This window comes from Piliocolobus tephrosceles, chromosome 4 (genome assembly GCF_002776525.5).
Source record: "Piliocolobus tephrosceles isolate RC106 chromosome 4, ASM277652v3, whole genome shotgun sequence".
Classification (NCBI taxonomy): domain Eukaryota; kingdom Metazoa; phylum Chordata; class Mammalia; order Primates; family Cercopithecidae; genus Piliocolobus; species Piliocolobus tephrosceles.
In genome coordinates, this window is record NC_045437.1 from 30,832,585 (window position 1) to 30,849,467 (window position 16,883).

At 38.5% G+C, this 16,883-nt stretch overlaps 1 protein-coding gene across 7 annotated transcripts in view; it reads right to left on the minus strand.

Moving 5' to 3' along the window:
- Window positions 1-16,883, minus strand: part of DROSHA (drosha ribonuclease III) — a 138,270-nt gene that overhangs the window by 85,383 nt on the left and 36,004 nt on the right. For all 7 annotated transcript variants that reach the window (XR_003309741.1, XM_026455971.2, XM_026455976.1 and 4 more), the window contains 5 exons: window positions 15,976-16,062; window positions 13,818-13,904; window positions 6,833-6,904; window positions 5,224-5,305; window positions 4,213-4,287 (listed from right to left, as the gene is read on the minus strand). Coding sequence is in view for 6 of the 7 variants with exons in the window: in XM_026455971.2 (XP_026311756.1) it covers window positions 4,213-4,287; window positions 5,224-5,305; window positions 6,833-6,904; window positions 13,818-13,904; window positions 15,976-16,062 (403 nt within the window). In the remaining variant the exon portion in view is untranslated. The remainder of the gene's footprint in view (window positions 1-4,212; window positions 4,288-5,223; window positions 5,306-6,832; window positions 6,905-13,817; window positions 13,905-15,975; window positions 16,063-16,883) is intronic.

The following is a 16,883-nucleotide window of genomic DNA, read 5'->3' on the forward strand; positions in this document are numbered from 1 at the left end:
CAAGAACAGAAAACCAAACACCGCATGTTCTCACTCATAGGTGGGAACTGAACAATGAGATCACTTGGTCACAGGAAGGGGAACATCACACACCGGGGCCTGTTGTGGGGTGAGGGGAGCGGGGAGGGATAGCATTAGGAGATATACCTAATGTAAATGATGAGTTAATGGATGCAGCACACCAACATGGCACATGTATACATATGTAACAAACCTGCACATGTATACATATGTAACAAACATGTATCCTAGAACTTAAAATATAATAAAAATGAAAAAAAAATCCCTGAAATTAAAAAAAACAAAAATCAGTGAGAAAAAGGCTGATATTGCCCAGTAGAAAAATGGGCAAAAGACTTGAATGGGCACTTTAAAAAAAAACACTCTCTAGGTACCCAATAAATATATGAAATGGTGCTCCATTGTATTAGTCATTAGGAGAACGCAAATTAAAATCATAATGTGATACTTCTGAACACACATCAGAATGGCTACATTGACAAAGAAAAAACTAAATGCCAAGCAGTGAGAATGTGAAATAACTTGAATTTTCGTACACTGTTAATGAGAAGGTAAAACAGCCCAGTCACTTTGGAGAACTGAAAGTGTCTACAAAGCTTTAATATACACACACCCAGAATTCCATTTGGTATGGTATATATGTAACAAAAAATACATTTATGTGCTCACTAAATGATATGTACAGGTCTTTGGTGAACGTACATATGCTATTCAAATATACAGATTCAGATATATAGTGAATCTATGTACATATATAGGAATATAGAACATGAATATAAATGTCATGAATATATATATACACACACATATATATATACTGAAAATACCCAAATGTCCATTAATCATAGATAGGTTTAATTTAGTCATCCCATGTAATACTACATAGTAGTGAGAATGAGCCAACTACAGTTAAGTGCAACAGGATATGATTCTGAAAAACATTAAACAAAAGATGGAAGCAAAAGAGAATATAAAATTCTAGTTTTCATAGTTCGAAAACAGGTAAAACTAATACATGGTGTTTCAAGTCAGAATAGCAGTTGCCCTTGAAAGCTACTAATCTTGATCTGGGTGCTGCTGGGTGGATGGTCATATTCACTTCGTAAAAACTCATTAAGTTCCTATATTCATGATACATGCACTTTTCAGGATTTATGTTACAGTTCAATCAAAAGTTTACTTTATAAAAATGAGAGATAATACCAAAGACTATTTGAAAAGCAGACTCACTAGTAACCAAAAACATGAATATTTAGATAAGGCATTATTATGACCAATTAAATAAAATCAGTAAGCAAGTATTTACTGAGTCCCTGCTACGTGCCATAAAGTATGTTAGGACTAGTGATACAACAAGACAGACAAATGTTTACTCTTCAGCCTCATGTAACTCACCACTGAAATTTTTTAAAAGGAAGAAAGAAGAGAAGAAAGATGAGCAAGCCTAAAATGCTAAAAATGAGTAATAATGCATTTTTCATGGCAGCACAAACTGATGTTATTCTTTTGACAAGAAATTTGGCACTATATATCACGATATTTAAAAATATCCATCTGCTCAAGGAATTATTAAAAAATAGATGCAAATCGTATCTAGTAGATGACAACTACGTAAAAAATATCCTTATGCACAGAAAAAAATGAAATTATATATAAAAATGTGGTTTTTTTAATTCACTGTTTTCTAAAAGATCTTTAACAAAGTCACATTATGAAAAACAAATCAACCATAATTTCCTATCTAATACCAAAATGCATTTTATTTATTAGATATTTTTCAGTATCCTTCAGGGTCTTCTTAATATGTATATTTTCAAAGGGGAGTCTAATGAAAAGGTAAACGCTGTTTAAAAACAAATCAATAGACCTTTTTCTTTACGACAACCTAAATGTTATCCCTACATAGTTATGTGAGAGTTGAAATCCCACAAAGTAAATATCCAACATCAGATTTTTCTTTAAGGAGATTTTAAAACTGTCCACTTTCTCTCAGACATTTGTTTGGTCATAAAATGCCGAGAGGAAAGTAGATACAGAAAGGAAAAGGCTTTTCAGCAAATTCACTCTAACACCATTTTCTAATAAGTTTACTGCTGAAGCTCCAGTCTAAAATCAAAAGATTCATTCACCGGAAGAGAAGAAAGGGCATCTCAATAAAACAAAACCAGATATAAAGAGGAGAAAAGCTTTTGAATGCATTTCTAAACAAAAAAATCATGAACAGTAATACTAAAAATCTGAGTAATGCTAACCTAAAATAAACTAAGCCATTTTGACTGTCTGGACTGAGGAAACAGTATCAGGAAAAATCTTGACAAAAATCTAAACCAGACAGAGCAGACAAGAAGAATCTAAAGCCACACAAGAGGAGTCAAAGAGACAGCAGGAAAGTAAGGAGCACCCAGGCACCAGAGCAGGGAAGAGACTAACACTGAGGGAAGAGACTAACACGTGAGACTAACACGTCCTCTGCACTTGGTCTGTAGGAGGCTGCCTTTGGCATCGGCAGCTGCAGTGGGCTAGGGACAGTTAGAGGGGTCTGGCACTGAAGCAAAACTTGGTTGTGAATGGACAAGGGCACTGGAAAAAGCCAGACTCCGACAGGCTCACTGCAGGGCTCTCAGGCATGAAGGAGACAAGGGCTCCTAACCGAGGGAGACAAGGGCTCCTGACTGAGGCAGACAGGGGCTCCCGCCCATGGGAGGACAAGAGGCATAAGGAGGACAGCATGAACACAGGATTGAAATTCTTTAACTGCTGATACTGGGTGGAAAGGTTACACAAAGAAAAGCTCCCCAACCAAGATTATAGACCGCAGATTTATAGCAGCAGCTATGTTTTATTCTCCAGTATTACTGAGCGGCCCACATATAGAAGAAAAGGCAAGCAGTTGGATTGATGACATTCACTTGGAGATGGTGGCCATACAAGCAGCTGAGACAGCTAGGACTGACAGGATAAATGTCAGAGCACAGGACCTGGTGGGGAAGGCAAAGGAAAGTAGCCGTACGTAAGGAGAAGATGGAAGATCCAAGTAGAAGCAAAAGGCAATAGGGACATGAGAGGCTAGACTGAAGGATGTCACCAGAAAGTGAGACACTGGAGTCAAATTCTAGGGAGAAATGAACGTAGGGTGGTGGCATGGTCCAAGGTTTTTATCTTAAGATTAAGTGACTGAGTGGTGACAATCATTACAGTAGAAAAAGTCAAATAATTATATAGCTCAGGGTAGAATGGTAAGTGAAGTTCAGCAGGCTGGTAACAGAACCTTGTAGAGAGAGGAAACTGTAAGCCAGGTTTCACAGCACTTGATAAAGCAGGTAATTGACTAGGAAATAAATAAAGAAGGAGTGGGAATAGGGTGGCAGAAGCCTCAAGGAGAAAGATTTTGCAATCAAAAAGGCAACCAAAAGATTTCATTAAAAAAATACATATATATATTTATATTTTTTTTTTTTTTTTTTTTTTTTTTTTTAGAGACAGGGCCTTGCCATGTTGCTCACGCTGGTCTGAAACCCCCACTGGGCTAAAGTGATCCTTCCTTCTCAGCCTCCCAAATAGCTGAGACTATAGGTACATGTCACTAAACTGACTCTAAGCATTTTTAAAAATACCAAATATAATGCCAAATATTACAGTTGGATTCTTTTTAAAAAATTAGAAAAGTTAAAATATTGCTTTTAAAAACTGTCATATATTTCCTTATATATTTTATTGGGAGAAAAAATTATTTTATACCTTTTTTCACTGCAAAATGAATTCAAGCACATGTCAAAAGACAGGAAAAAAATCACTATAATCCTACTACCTTAATGCAACTATTATTACAGTATTTTTTCAGCACAGTTATAATCATATTACATTTAAAATGTTATTGTTTTCCAATTAGCCACATGCATTTTTTAAGCCACAATCATTTTTCCACATTAACACACCTGCATGATGTTTTGTCAAGTAGATTTCTAAAATTTATAAATCCGTTCTTCCATTGTTCATCTAATTTGGGCTACCATAATTTATGCAGGGACATAAATCCACATGTATAATTTTACATTTCCATGCCTAACCTGAGAAGTAGATAATTAACAGTACCTAAGGTGGGAAAGTTGTCCCTGAAGATTGAAAGGAAAACGGCAAGCTTATTTTCAGATGCACTATCTCACCAGGTCACTGACAAGCCAGAAGATTTACCTGGAAGAAATCTTACAAAACGTGGCATGAAATGAAATCTTGGGCAGCAGGGAGGACTGTCTTCAAACAAAGGACCTGAAGCAAACAAACGAGAGAAAAAAAAAAAAGAAAAGAAAACTCAAACAGTCTTAAAAAACAAGCACTGCAACTTAATTTCTAAGATTTATGATAACCACAAAAACTACCACCAGAAGTAAAGGCATAAAAAATACCACCACCTCCTGCCACTCCTCCTCAGTAGCTAAATCAATCATTGGTAACTGCCACAAGCATCCAAGGACAACTGCAATGAGGAGACTATGCAAAGGCAAGAAGAAGATGAAAGCCCCAAGCGCAAATATATATAGTAAAATTATTTTTAAAATTCAGTTATCAAGACTTATTATAATTGAATTATTACATGATATAATGTGACTATGTGTTCATTCTTTCCCATTTCAATCACTACACTAAAAAATGTTGAGAAATGCTACCAGTTTGAAAAGCCATTCATCAATAAATAAGTAACTGTTTGTTAGAATACAGATACTTCCAAAAGAGTAAGCTACTATCCAAGAACCAAGCATCAAGTCTTTGAATTCATCTAGTTCATTCTAAGTGTCTGCATGTGTGTATGTGTGTGTGTGTGTCTTAATGACTAACCAAAGTTTTGCATTTAAATAAACTTCCATCTTAGAAGATTTATTACAGCAAAGTTTACTAGATTTAAAATATTAACTAATGGTAATTTCCCAGGTACACATATATCAAGGTAGTTACACATAGCAACTGGTACCATCTTTAAGCTGCTACTAGCTAATAATAAGCACTGTCAAACTGTATAAAGTAAAATCCACAGAAACTTATTTATGTCAAATGATAACAAGCATTCCTGTGAATAACACTTTTCTCTGGGTATTTAAAAAGTAAGAGAAATTTCAACTATCTCCTTACAATTTTTATAAGAGTTTTCACATATACCATAGCATTCTTCGATAAGCATTACTCTCTTCTTTAAATCCTATTACTCACCTTTAAGATTCCAGTCATACAATTCCAAAATATCTCTGAATAGAAACAGGGAAAAGAGTTCAAGCCCTTTCACACAAAAATTCTGAAAAACAAACCAAAATTAAATTACTGTAGATTGGCAAAATATATATTAACTGAAGGTTCAACTTGTTCTTGTCAAGTGTCTTTAAAAATGTCTGTTAAAACTATACTAAGACCATATAGTTTCCTGAAAAGTTTAGCCACTGATCACTAGTTTCAGATGGAAAGGAAACAGACAATAACGCCATTTGGATTCCTTAATGTCAACTTAGCCCTTCTCAATATACAAATAAAATGAGAAATTTAAAAAGTAAGGCCTCACTTATATTATTTTTCTAATTCAATTATAAACTGTTTGAGAATCTTCTGAGGATGTTTTGTTAATTCAGATTACACATATGCACCCGATAGGCTTGTCCTCCACCCCCGCCTCACACATCCAGAATAACGGTCATGGAGTTACAAAAAAACAGAGGTCATATGTACCCAAAAAGTTCAAATTCGTAATGAATGCAAATAAAGGGCTAAGAAAAACTATACAACTCTGCACCAAACTTTCTCCTGTAAACAAGCTAAACAGATGATATATTTGCAAGTGAGACTTATCTCATAATTCTTGCTCCTACTTGTTTTGCTCGGGGTTCATAAATTACCCTGCGTGAGATCACGCCAGAAGTCATAAACTTTTACAGTAGCAAATGAAGGTATATGACCTTAAAAACCAAAAGGAAGTTAAAAAAAAAAATCCCTTTTAGAGCAGAAGAATGAAGGGGTGGTTCTTTTTATTTAATTCTTTTTGAAAGGAAGGTACAATGAACAAGACTTGCTCAGAATGAAACAGGTGCCAACTAGGCACACATGTCATGCCCATCAATTTCCCCCTCCATGCTCCCTGCCCATGACAGAGCTGTCCCATTAAACAAGGTTTGCAAGCAGAGCCAGGGGCTCTGGAAATTGACCGTGACTCCAACACAATGTTAAGTGCACAAGCTTGTTTGCTGTCTAGTTGTTATTTCTTAGTATGATTTGTCGACACCACTAAATTCAAGATCAGACTATGAATCTTTCTGAGATTCACATTAATCTTCCTTTGGAATTTTAAATCTCTTGCATATATTTAGATAAATCTGCTGCTGTGCACCCGCAATGAAAAACAATTAGGAAAAATATGTAAATATATGGGAAGAAAAACGAACCAAGCATTGATCTTGTCATTGGAGATAATGAATAAGATGATTACAACAGCTATCAGATTGTTTCACTATTCCAATTTCCCCTCTGATAATGACCAGTAACCAAAATCTGTCTCCTACGTAAAAGAAACTAGAAACAGATGTAAAGTTATTATCAGCAGATGTAACACAAGGAGAAATGGGTTCAAAAGACAGGTCAACAAGTTGAAAATTGGCCTGAATTTTAACCTTGATACTAGAGCTACATTTAACTGACTCTTTCAACAGTGATTATGATACTTTACAGATATTCCTGGCAAAAGCCAGATCTGGCCAAGTTCAATGCTTTCAAATAGCAGTGTGGAATAAGCAAAAGAGCAAACGACATCAAACCATTACACAATCTTTCCCCTTACCTCCGGCATCATCTCTTCAATGAAATGAATCGTGTAGTCTATGTTGAATCTAATTACTTTACACAGTGGAATCTGCAATAAAAAGAAGTGAGGTTCAGTTCCCCAACATCTCCCTGCAGGCTCATATTACACACGTTTGTTACCTGACCCATAAGGCCACGAACCAAATGAGAAGGCTTCACCTTCATCTCAGTGGCTAACAACACTGCACATGCAGCTTGACCACAACTGCTGGATTTTAATGACAAGAACCCAGCTGTCCTGGCCTCTCCAAGAAACCTGCATAATGTGGTGCTTAATTAACAGGATTAGCAGCAGCAACACAAACATAACAAGAACCCATTAAAACCACACATATCACATTTAAAGAATTAATAAAACCATAACCATAAACATTTCTGTTTCTCAAGTTTTTAAAATATTTTAGAATCTCTGGCTCCTTAGGCAGATCAGGGATAGTAGGGTGATAACTCATCAATTATGGATTCACAGGTCACTGAAAACACCCAATTCATGCTCCCCAGCTGGCTCGTGAGCAAAGGCAATTGTGGTAATAAATATAATAATAACAAGTGATAATAAAAATAATAATAGCTAACATTTTTTGAGCCAGGCACTGTCCCAAATGCTTCACAATATTCATTCATGTAACCATCACAACATCCCTATGACATAGGTTTGGCTACCATGTCCACTGAACAGTGCAGGAAGCTAAGGCAGAAGAGTCATCAAGTACCATCCCTAAGACAACAGCTAGCTCGGTGACTGGAAAGTCTTCCTCTAGACCCCAGCTCTTAGCCACTAGAGTATACCCTTCTCATTACCTGTTCTAACACTCAGGATACATGTGAAAACGAAGGAAGGCTAAGCATAAAATAAATCCACACCTATCTTACTTTACCAATGTATCATCAGACAATTGCCTACTGCCTACACATAATAGGTTTTCCGTAAATATATTTTTGAATGAATTAAAGAATAAGAAAGGGAGGGGGAAAGATTACTGCAGAGAATTGGCTGGCTAGCTGGGGAAAATAACAGACTCAGAAGTCCCAGAGATGCATTAACTGAGTTTTTCCGGCTGCTTAATCTGACCATAAGATGATTTTATATAGATGTAATCATTTTCATAAACCATAGCAATCAGAAAGAAACAAACTTTAATTCTGTCAGTGAAAGGGATGGTAAGAAAAACAGAAAAATAGTCTTATAATGCCATCTACTGGAAATCTTTTTCTGAGATACAAAGTTTAGTTATTGGGGGCTTTTCCTTTTTATTCTAAAGAACAGTGGTTAATTTGAGTGAAACTCATGATAGCCATTATCATTTTTAAGTTCTACTTTGTTCTTAAAATCATTTAAAAATATTTAAGAGTTACAAAATTTTGCATAATTCAACATATTTTTAAAATACCTATTCTTTGCTAACAACTACATTAGATTCACAGGTACTCTAAAATAAGCTACGGGTCCTATCTTAAGAGGTAAAGATGTGTAAGAAGAAAGGCATGTAAGTAAATACAAACAGAATACAATGCAATATAACTTCTAAGTTCAATTAAAAAACAAACAAGCAACCAAAAAAAGTATAAAGTGCAAAAGAACCAAAGAGGAGGTAACATATGAGTTGTCTTCAAAGATGGGGAGGGGCCGGGTATGGTGGCTTATGCCTATAATCCTAGCACTTTGGGAGGCTGAGCAGGGTGGATCAACTGAGTTCAGGAGTTCAAGAACAGCCCGGCCAATATGGTGAAACCCCGTCTCTACTAAAAATACAAAAATTAGCTGGGCATGGTGGCAGGCATCTATAATCTCAGCTACTCGGGAGGCTGAAGCAGAAGAATCGCTTGAACCCAGGAGGCGGAGATTGCAGTGAACCAAGATCGTGCCACTTCACTCCAGACTGGGCAAAAGAGCGAAACTCCATCACAAAAAAAAAAAAAGATGAGGAGGGGAGGAATTTTCCAGGCCATCCAGAAAAAGTTGAGGCAGAGCAGCTGTTTAGTTTCTAGCAAAATGGAGGAAAGGGAGCTGAGGAAAGAAGTAGTAATTTCACGGTTCAGACAGAAGTAGGTGGAGAGAGAGATGCCAGGTGATCTAGAGAGGAAAATACGAACTCTATTATGCAGCCTTTACAAACCATGTTAAGGTCAGGGCTTATGGATATATGGCAAGAAGAAATCATTCAAGTACTTGAAGTTAGAGATTATCATCATCTACATTTCAGAAGAGACACTGTGGAAACGTGTTGGAATGGCTTGTAAGGGAACAAAGAAGACCAGACTGAAGTCTAATGCAATAGTCCAGGAGCCAAATGAAGGGAAGACAGGAAAGGAAGAGAAAAATTTTAAACACAGGAGATATTACTGAAATATACAGTGATCATTCTGATGTGGAAGGAAGAGTGAAGAAAGAACTGAGGATCATTTCTGGGTTTCTGGCTTAAGTGACCAACTAGGTCACTTAATTCAGGAGGATGTCCCCTGAGTACCTCAAATTCAATATGTAGGGAAGATGACGAGTCTAGTTTCGCACAGGTTGAGGGTAAAGTATCTGAGGAAACATCAAGGAGGTTCATTTCAAAAGGCAATCTAAAATGTGAGAGTGGAGTACTAATACAGAGGTACATGTCACAGCTATAAATATTGATCTGGTGGGGATCAGAATATGCATGGGTGGAACTGAATTACTCAGAATTACTGAATTACTCAGAGAGTATATAGGAGAGAAAACAATGGGAGCTCTTGGGAATTCTCAAGAGGTAGGCAGAAGCAAATGTGCAAACTTTCCTCCTTGCTATCATAGGAAAAAGCACTCTGCTTGATGATTTATGCATGTACAGTCCTTTTCCTATTTCATTTTAAGTAAAATCACTTCTTGGAATTCCTTCTCTGACCTCTTTTCTTTGTATATACTTTATTTTCTTTTGGGCTTCCATCCATACCACCAGAGCCATTCTCAGACACACAAATTTGGAAAAGCAGGATCTCCTCATCTATTCAAACTGTGATCTCTCTAAGTGTCAGGGAGAGCTTGTTATTTTGCTACACAATGGTCAACCAAAAAACTGTAACTTCAAAGATCACCAAAATACCTCCCAACAAATGCCATCAAATAATATAAATGACTACTATCATGTTTGAATACTTAAAAGTAAAGACTATCCTATACTGACTTATACTCCTATCTTACCCTAGCAAAAAACCCAAAAAACTAAAAAACTCTCCAAACCTCCATCTTCTAACTCTACTATTTCCACATACTGATTGACCAAATCCAGGGGTCAGCAAGTCCACTCCAAATGGGAAGCCAACTAAAGTGGGAAGGAAATGATCCAGGGGTTTTCCTGTGCTTTTGGGAATATGACAAAATACTATGTAACTCATACATATATCTTACATTTTTTTCTTTTTCTTTTTTTGAGACGGAGTTTCGTTCTTGTCACCTAGGCTGGAGTGCGGTGGCGGGATCTCGGCTCATTGCAAATTCCGCCTCCTGGGTTCAAGCGACTCTCCTGCCTCAGCCTCGCGAGTAGTTGGGATTACAGATGCCCGCGACAACGCCCAGCTAATTTGTGTATTTTTGCTAGAGACGGGGTTTCACCACGTTGGCCAGGTTGGTCTCACACTCCTGACTTCAGGTGATCTGCCCACCTCGGCCTCCCAAAGTGCTGGGATTACAGGCATGAGCCACTGCACCTGGCCCTTTTTCCTTTTTTTTTTTTTTTAAGAGATGGGGTCTAGCTCTGTCACCCAAGCTGGAGTTCAGTGAGGCAATCAGCTCACTGCAGCTTCAAACTCCTGGGCTCAAGTGATCCTCCCACATCAGCTTCCACAGTAGCTGGGACTCAGGCCATTTTGAACTCCTGGCCTCAAGCGATTCGCTTGCCTTAGCCTCCCAAAGTGCCAGGATTACAGGTGTGAGCCACTGTACCTGGCAAATACACATATCTTTAAAACTTCAGATAAGTTGTCAAAGCTCTTAACATCAGGTATTATAACAAATCTGCTCCATAAAAAGGTAAAATTCTCCCAGAATGCTTTATACCCAGCCAACAAGGCTTTCAATCCACTTCAAGACCTTAAGAGAACTTGTAGAACTAGATTTGGTGGAGATTCTATCATTACCATCATTTGCATGACATTCTTGCTGACATTCTCTCTCTAGCAAGAAAAGGAATCAGACTGGTAAAGCAGTTTAACAGTTTTTTTCCTTAGGAGGCTATTTCAAATTCAAGAAGCCTTTGATGGATCTAATTCCTATGAACTGTACAACACTCAGCTTAAAACTCAATTTATTTTTATCAACATCTCTGATATAAATGATGGGGTTTGTCACAGAATAAAGTTCTCATCGAGAACTTGAACATTTACATAAAATATATGCTGAACAGCCAGGTGCAGTGGCTCAAGCCTGCAATCCTAGCACTTTGGGAGGCCGAGACGGGCAGATCACGAGGTCAGGAGATCGAGACCATCCTGGCTAACATGGTGAAACCCCGTCTCTACTAAAAAAAATACAAAAAATTAGCCAGGCGTGGTGGCGGGTGCCTGTAGTCCCAGCTACTCGGGAGGCTGAGGCAGGAGAATGGCACGAATCTGGGAGGCGGAGCTTGCAGTGAGCTGAGATCCGGCCACTGCACTCCAGCCTGGGCGACAGAGCGAGATTCCGTCTCAAAAAATATATATATATATATATGCTGAAGCCAGAAATTTTTTCTGTCCTTTTGTTTTATAATAACAGTAATGACTGTGACTAATTTAGCATCAGTGGCCTCTCAGGTCAAACCTTGTGCTGGGGGACATTTTTAAAAATGATGTTTTCTATTCACTTTTGCTATAAACCTAAAACTACTGTTTTGTTTTGTTTTTTTAAGTCCATATTTTTAAAAAATTATGTCTGATTCTAAAACCCCAAGCATTCTATCATTAATGAAGTTCAAAGAATTCACTTGTCCAAGGTAAAAAAAAAAAAAAAAAAAGGATTAGAAGATTCAAACTCAGCTCTGTCTGAAATCCTTTCCAAAGAGAGAGGTACCAGTATTTATTATGTGCCAAACACCATGATAAACACTTTTCGTGTGCCATCTTATTTATTTTTCACAAAAGCCAATGAGATTGCTCCAACTAATACCCTCATCTTACAGATGAGAAAGCCAAAGCTTATACAGATTGAAATGTCAAATCACAGAGCTATCACTAATTTTAAACCCTGGTCTCTCTAAAGCCACACTGCTATCCTTCTTTGTTTAAGGTGATTCTAAAAGTCAAAATAAGATCTCTATTAATTCTAGGGAATCAAGAAATAAGATGAAGAATAGTTTTAAGTATTTTCATGCTAACTAAATTCTGTGTATTTATAAGCCCTTTGTGGGGGAAAAAGAGACAGGCAGTAGATGGTGGGGGGTGGAGGGTAATCAACTCTAAGGCTATGAGACTTGGTGTAACAAAGGGTTTGAAAGTTTGTGACACTTAAAAAAAAAAAAAGCAAAGAAATCATGAAAATTCAGAAACCTCTTAGTACCTTTCCATAAAGATTATTTAAGAATGGCCTAATATTATTGCTTTTCTATATTTCTTTATTTATTTGAGACACAGTTTCACTCTTCTGCGCAGGCTGGAGTGCAGCAGCACGATCTTGGCTCACTGAAACTTTTGCCTCCCAGGTTCAAGTGATTCTCATGCCTCAACCTCTCGAGTAGCTGAGTTTACAGGCGCACACCACCACCCCTAGCTAATTTTGGATTTTTAGTAAACACATGGGGTTTTACCATGTCGGCCAAGCTGGTCTCGAACTCCTGACCTCAAGTGATCCACCTACCTCGACCTCCCAAAGTGCTGGGATTACAGGCGTGAGCCACCGCGCCTGGCCCATATTATTGCTTTTCTACATTAGTGAACAACAGATGGTCCCCCTTGAAGAAAAACATAATATATATTATCAAATGATTTTATTTTTACATTTACAATGTAATCATCTTCTCAAAGAAAATTCTCTAGGATAAAAAATACTGTGAAATAAAGAAAATCTCATTAGGAAAACAATTTGTCTTAAATTAGCATCACTGCTATGGAATCATATCTACTTATACGAAAAAAAATGACAAAAAAGGCTAAGGTAAGGCAAAGATCTGAGTCTTAACTGTACTCTCCAATGGAACTGAATTTCATCTGTGAAGTAAACAGTACTAAAATAATTTTTCAAATTGCAGATGTAATTTCATGTAACCAAACCAGAAAAGGTTCAACAACATTCCATTTGATGTGGATATATAATAGCTACAATTCAGTAACTTCTACAACAGCATCTGTACTGGGTCAAGTACACTGCCACATATCACTTCCTGTGCCACTGCCAGCCAATTCACTCTACATCCAACTGGAGTAAGACAGACAATTCCTGGGACTGCCAGCATGGAGATGGAAAGATGCTGACTCACGGATCAGGATCTTCCATTTGAACCAATTACCAACAAAGCAGACTTAATACCTGTATAAAAATATCATGAATCCATATGTCAAAGTCTCTTGAAGACACATTCCTGGGATTCAAAAGCAGAAAATGTACTTCATGAATTCAGGCTCCAAACGTTCTGAATAAGCTCTGTTTCTTTTGCTCAGAGACTAAACAATGGCTTCTCCTTAAAACTTTCCAACTTTCTTTTGAAGGACAACCAACCCAAAATAGCTTTAACACATTACTCCACAGTTTATCCTCCTTTTCCAAGCTTTCACACTCTCAAAATGTTACTCTGACAGGTTTACTTACAGCATTAAATGCAGACCGAACCTGTGACTCATTAGCACAGACGTCACACTGCCACCTGACGCACTACTGCAGACTTCCTGCAGCTCATTCACGTTACAGAGGGACGCAGAGGAAACGTTTCTTAGGAGGCAGATGACAGGAAATGTTTTGACTTTTGGAAAGAAGGGATGAAGGAGGTACAAGGAAAGAGAAAAGCAGCCAACTAGCACATACTTACATTGGTCAGGGGGGCATGTGCAAACATAGAAAATCCTTCAAAGATATACTCGTGATCATCGTATTCTATGACAGTTGGCCTGTCAGTCTAAAAGCAAACAGAAACATGAACCCCAAATTAAATAAATGACACAGTTTGCACGTGCAGAAATCCATCAGGACTCAAAGTAACCAATAGAACATAAGGACTTCCTTTCAGACACCAGGGAGAACTTTATACAAAGTTTAATTTTACATGAAATTCTCTGGCTTCAGATAGTAAGTATAATATTTATGTACTTAGATAATTAATGATGTAATATTATGGGTGCCATAAATAAATAAAAGGCTATACTAAGCTTCATTTTCTAGGAACTTGTTTTATTTAATCTCACAATACTACCAGTTTTGTTCTTAATGAACTATGTTTCTGAACTAACAGAAGTCCTAATAGGAGCAAGGTAAATAATACAGCTAACTCAAATGCAAAGTGGAAAAAGACCCAGCATCATAGAGTGGAGACTAGCAACAGCCTAGAAGTCTCTGAAAGGCCTCTGGGTGCCAGAAGGTCAACCCCTCATAGCTCTACTCCCAGCCTCTCCAAGAAGTCAACCAACCAAACACTGCAAAAAATCAATTCCCATACAAGTTCAAAGGCCTTAATTCCCAGAAAATTAGATTTGTAACTAAATTATACATATATCAATCTAAGCATGAGGGACTCTATTTCTTATGCCATTCTTATAACCCAACATTGTGTGGGTGTGCGTGTGTGTGTGTGCGTGTGTGTGTGTGCGCATGTATGTGTCTGTGTGTGTGTGTGTGTTTTTGAGATGAAGTCTCACCCTATTGCCCAGGCTGGAGTGCAGGGGCATGATCTTGGCTCACTACAAACTCCGCCTCCCAGGTTCCAGCAATTATCATGTCTCAGCCTCCTGAGCAGCTGGGATTACAGGCATGCGCCACTATGCCAGGCTAGTTTTTGTTATGTAGTAATGGGGTTTCACCATCTCTACTAGGCTGGTCTCGAACTCCTGACTTCAAGTGATCTGCCTGCCTCAGCCTCCCAAAGTGCTGGGATTACAAGCATGAGCCACCAGGCCCAGCCATTTTTAACCTTAAATGCTAAATATGGCAGTAATTATTAAGACTGATGGCCTATAAGACATATTTCTAACACAGATACTAGATTTCATTCTTTCAAACATTATCTACTAAGAACAACTTGGAATAAGGGGGAACAAAAGAATATTGAAATATATATTATTTGTTTTGCCAATATTATTGTTAATTTATATTTGAAAACCTTAACAAAGATGGTCTAAATTAAATAAAAGAGAGCCAGGCACAGCGGCACATGCCTGTAATCCCAGCTACTTGAGAGGCTGAGGCAAGAGGATCACTTGAGGCCGGAGTTCAAATTCAGCCTGGGCAATAAAGTGAGATCTCGCCTCTGAAAAAAGAAAAAAATAATGAGCAAAAATGGTATAGCCACTTTGGAAACAGTTTGACATTTCTTCAAAACTTTGTTGTTGTTGTTGTTGTTGCGCAGGCTGGAGTGCAGGGGCGCGATCTCGGCTCACTGCAAGCTCTGCTTCCTGGGTTCACACCATTCTCCTACCTCAGCCTACCGAGCGAGTAACTGGGACTACAGGTGCCCGCCACCATGCCCAGCTAATTTTTTGTATTTTTAGTAGAGACGGGGTTTCACCATGGCGCCCGCCAGCACGTCTGGCTAATTTTTTATATTTTTAGCAGAGACGAGATTTCACCGTGTTAGCCAGGATGGTCTCGATCTCCTGACCTTGCGATCCGCCCAACCTCAGCCTCCCAAAGTGCTGGGATTACAGGCGTGAGCCGCTAGGCCTGGCCGCTGTTCACTAATTTTTAAGAGATGTGGAAGTGTTCTATATTTTCTTCCCACTCCATAGCTCCAACATTGTTGGCTACTATGAATTTGGCTATTAAGTGATGCCAACAATATTTAATGAAAAAAAGATATAGTAGTATAGTGAAGAGGAAGCTGAAAGAAACATCGTCGTGATAAAGATCAATTTCTCAACATAAAAATAAAATATATTTCAAAGTAAGAACATTTAAGAACGGAACAACTTTAGCCTATTCACATTTTACTCTATTTACATTTTAAATGATATGCATGTGATTCTTTAGAAACTTACTAAAAAGTTCGTAGGCGGGGAGACTGTGATCCGGTAGTGGAAAAGTCTGCCAGCATTGTTGGTCATAGGACGACAGGGCTTGATAGCCTGAGGGGAAAAAAACGAAAATCAATTTACAAGTAAAACAGAATATTTTTACTTAAAAATATATTGTATTTCCTAGATTCACATCTAACAAAAGAGATTTTATGTCTGTTCCTTCACAGACTGGTAGGAAAGAACAGTACTGGCTTTGCCATACCTAGACCAACGAAAAAGGGCTGGCCAGTCTCCAGCTCTCAGCCACTTCCTCAGGTGCTGGTGAAGCAGGGATGTCCAATAAGGCTATAAATGTCTGAGGGTTTTGGGGCCTCCAAAATACCGTGAACTTGGCAAATGAGCAGTTACCACCCATGAGGGTGCCGGGGGACACCCACTGGACCACGAGTACACATAGGTGGCCTGTCCTTGATGAAAACCTGGTGTTCTTCCACCTGACGAGGCGAGTAGGCCATGTCAGTTGTAAGGAGAGTCTGAAGGAACTCACGAGGCTTGCCTGAGATGGGCCCATTTGGGACTCCCCTTTATTGCAGCTGCCAGTAGAAGTAGCTCTGACCTTGCTGCAGACCGCTGGACTGCATCTCGTCCTGTGGGTGATGGGCCTGGGAAGCCCAAGGAGAGCGATGCCAGCTGTCAGACCTCTGGCTAGAGGGTGCCAAGCTGGGGCTGGGAGAGGTGTGAGCTGCAGCTGGGAACACTTGGTTGGGTGGTTATGTCTTGGCATTTTCCAGCATGGCAAAGGCCCACAGAGCTTGATTAACTTCGGAGGCCAAGAGAGCTCGTTTGGCCTGTGATGGGGCTCCCCTTAAAAACAACTGTAAAGTAGGGCCAGGCACAGTGGTTCATGCCTGTAATCACAGCACTTTGGG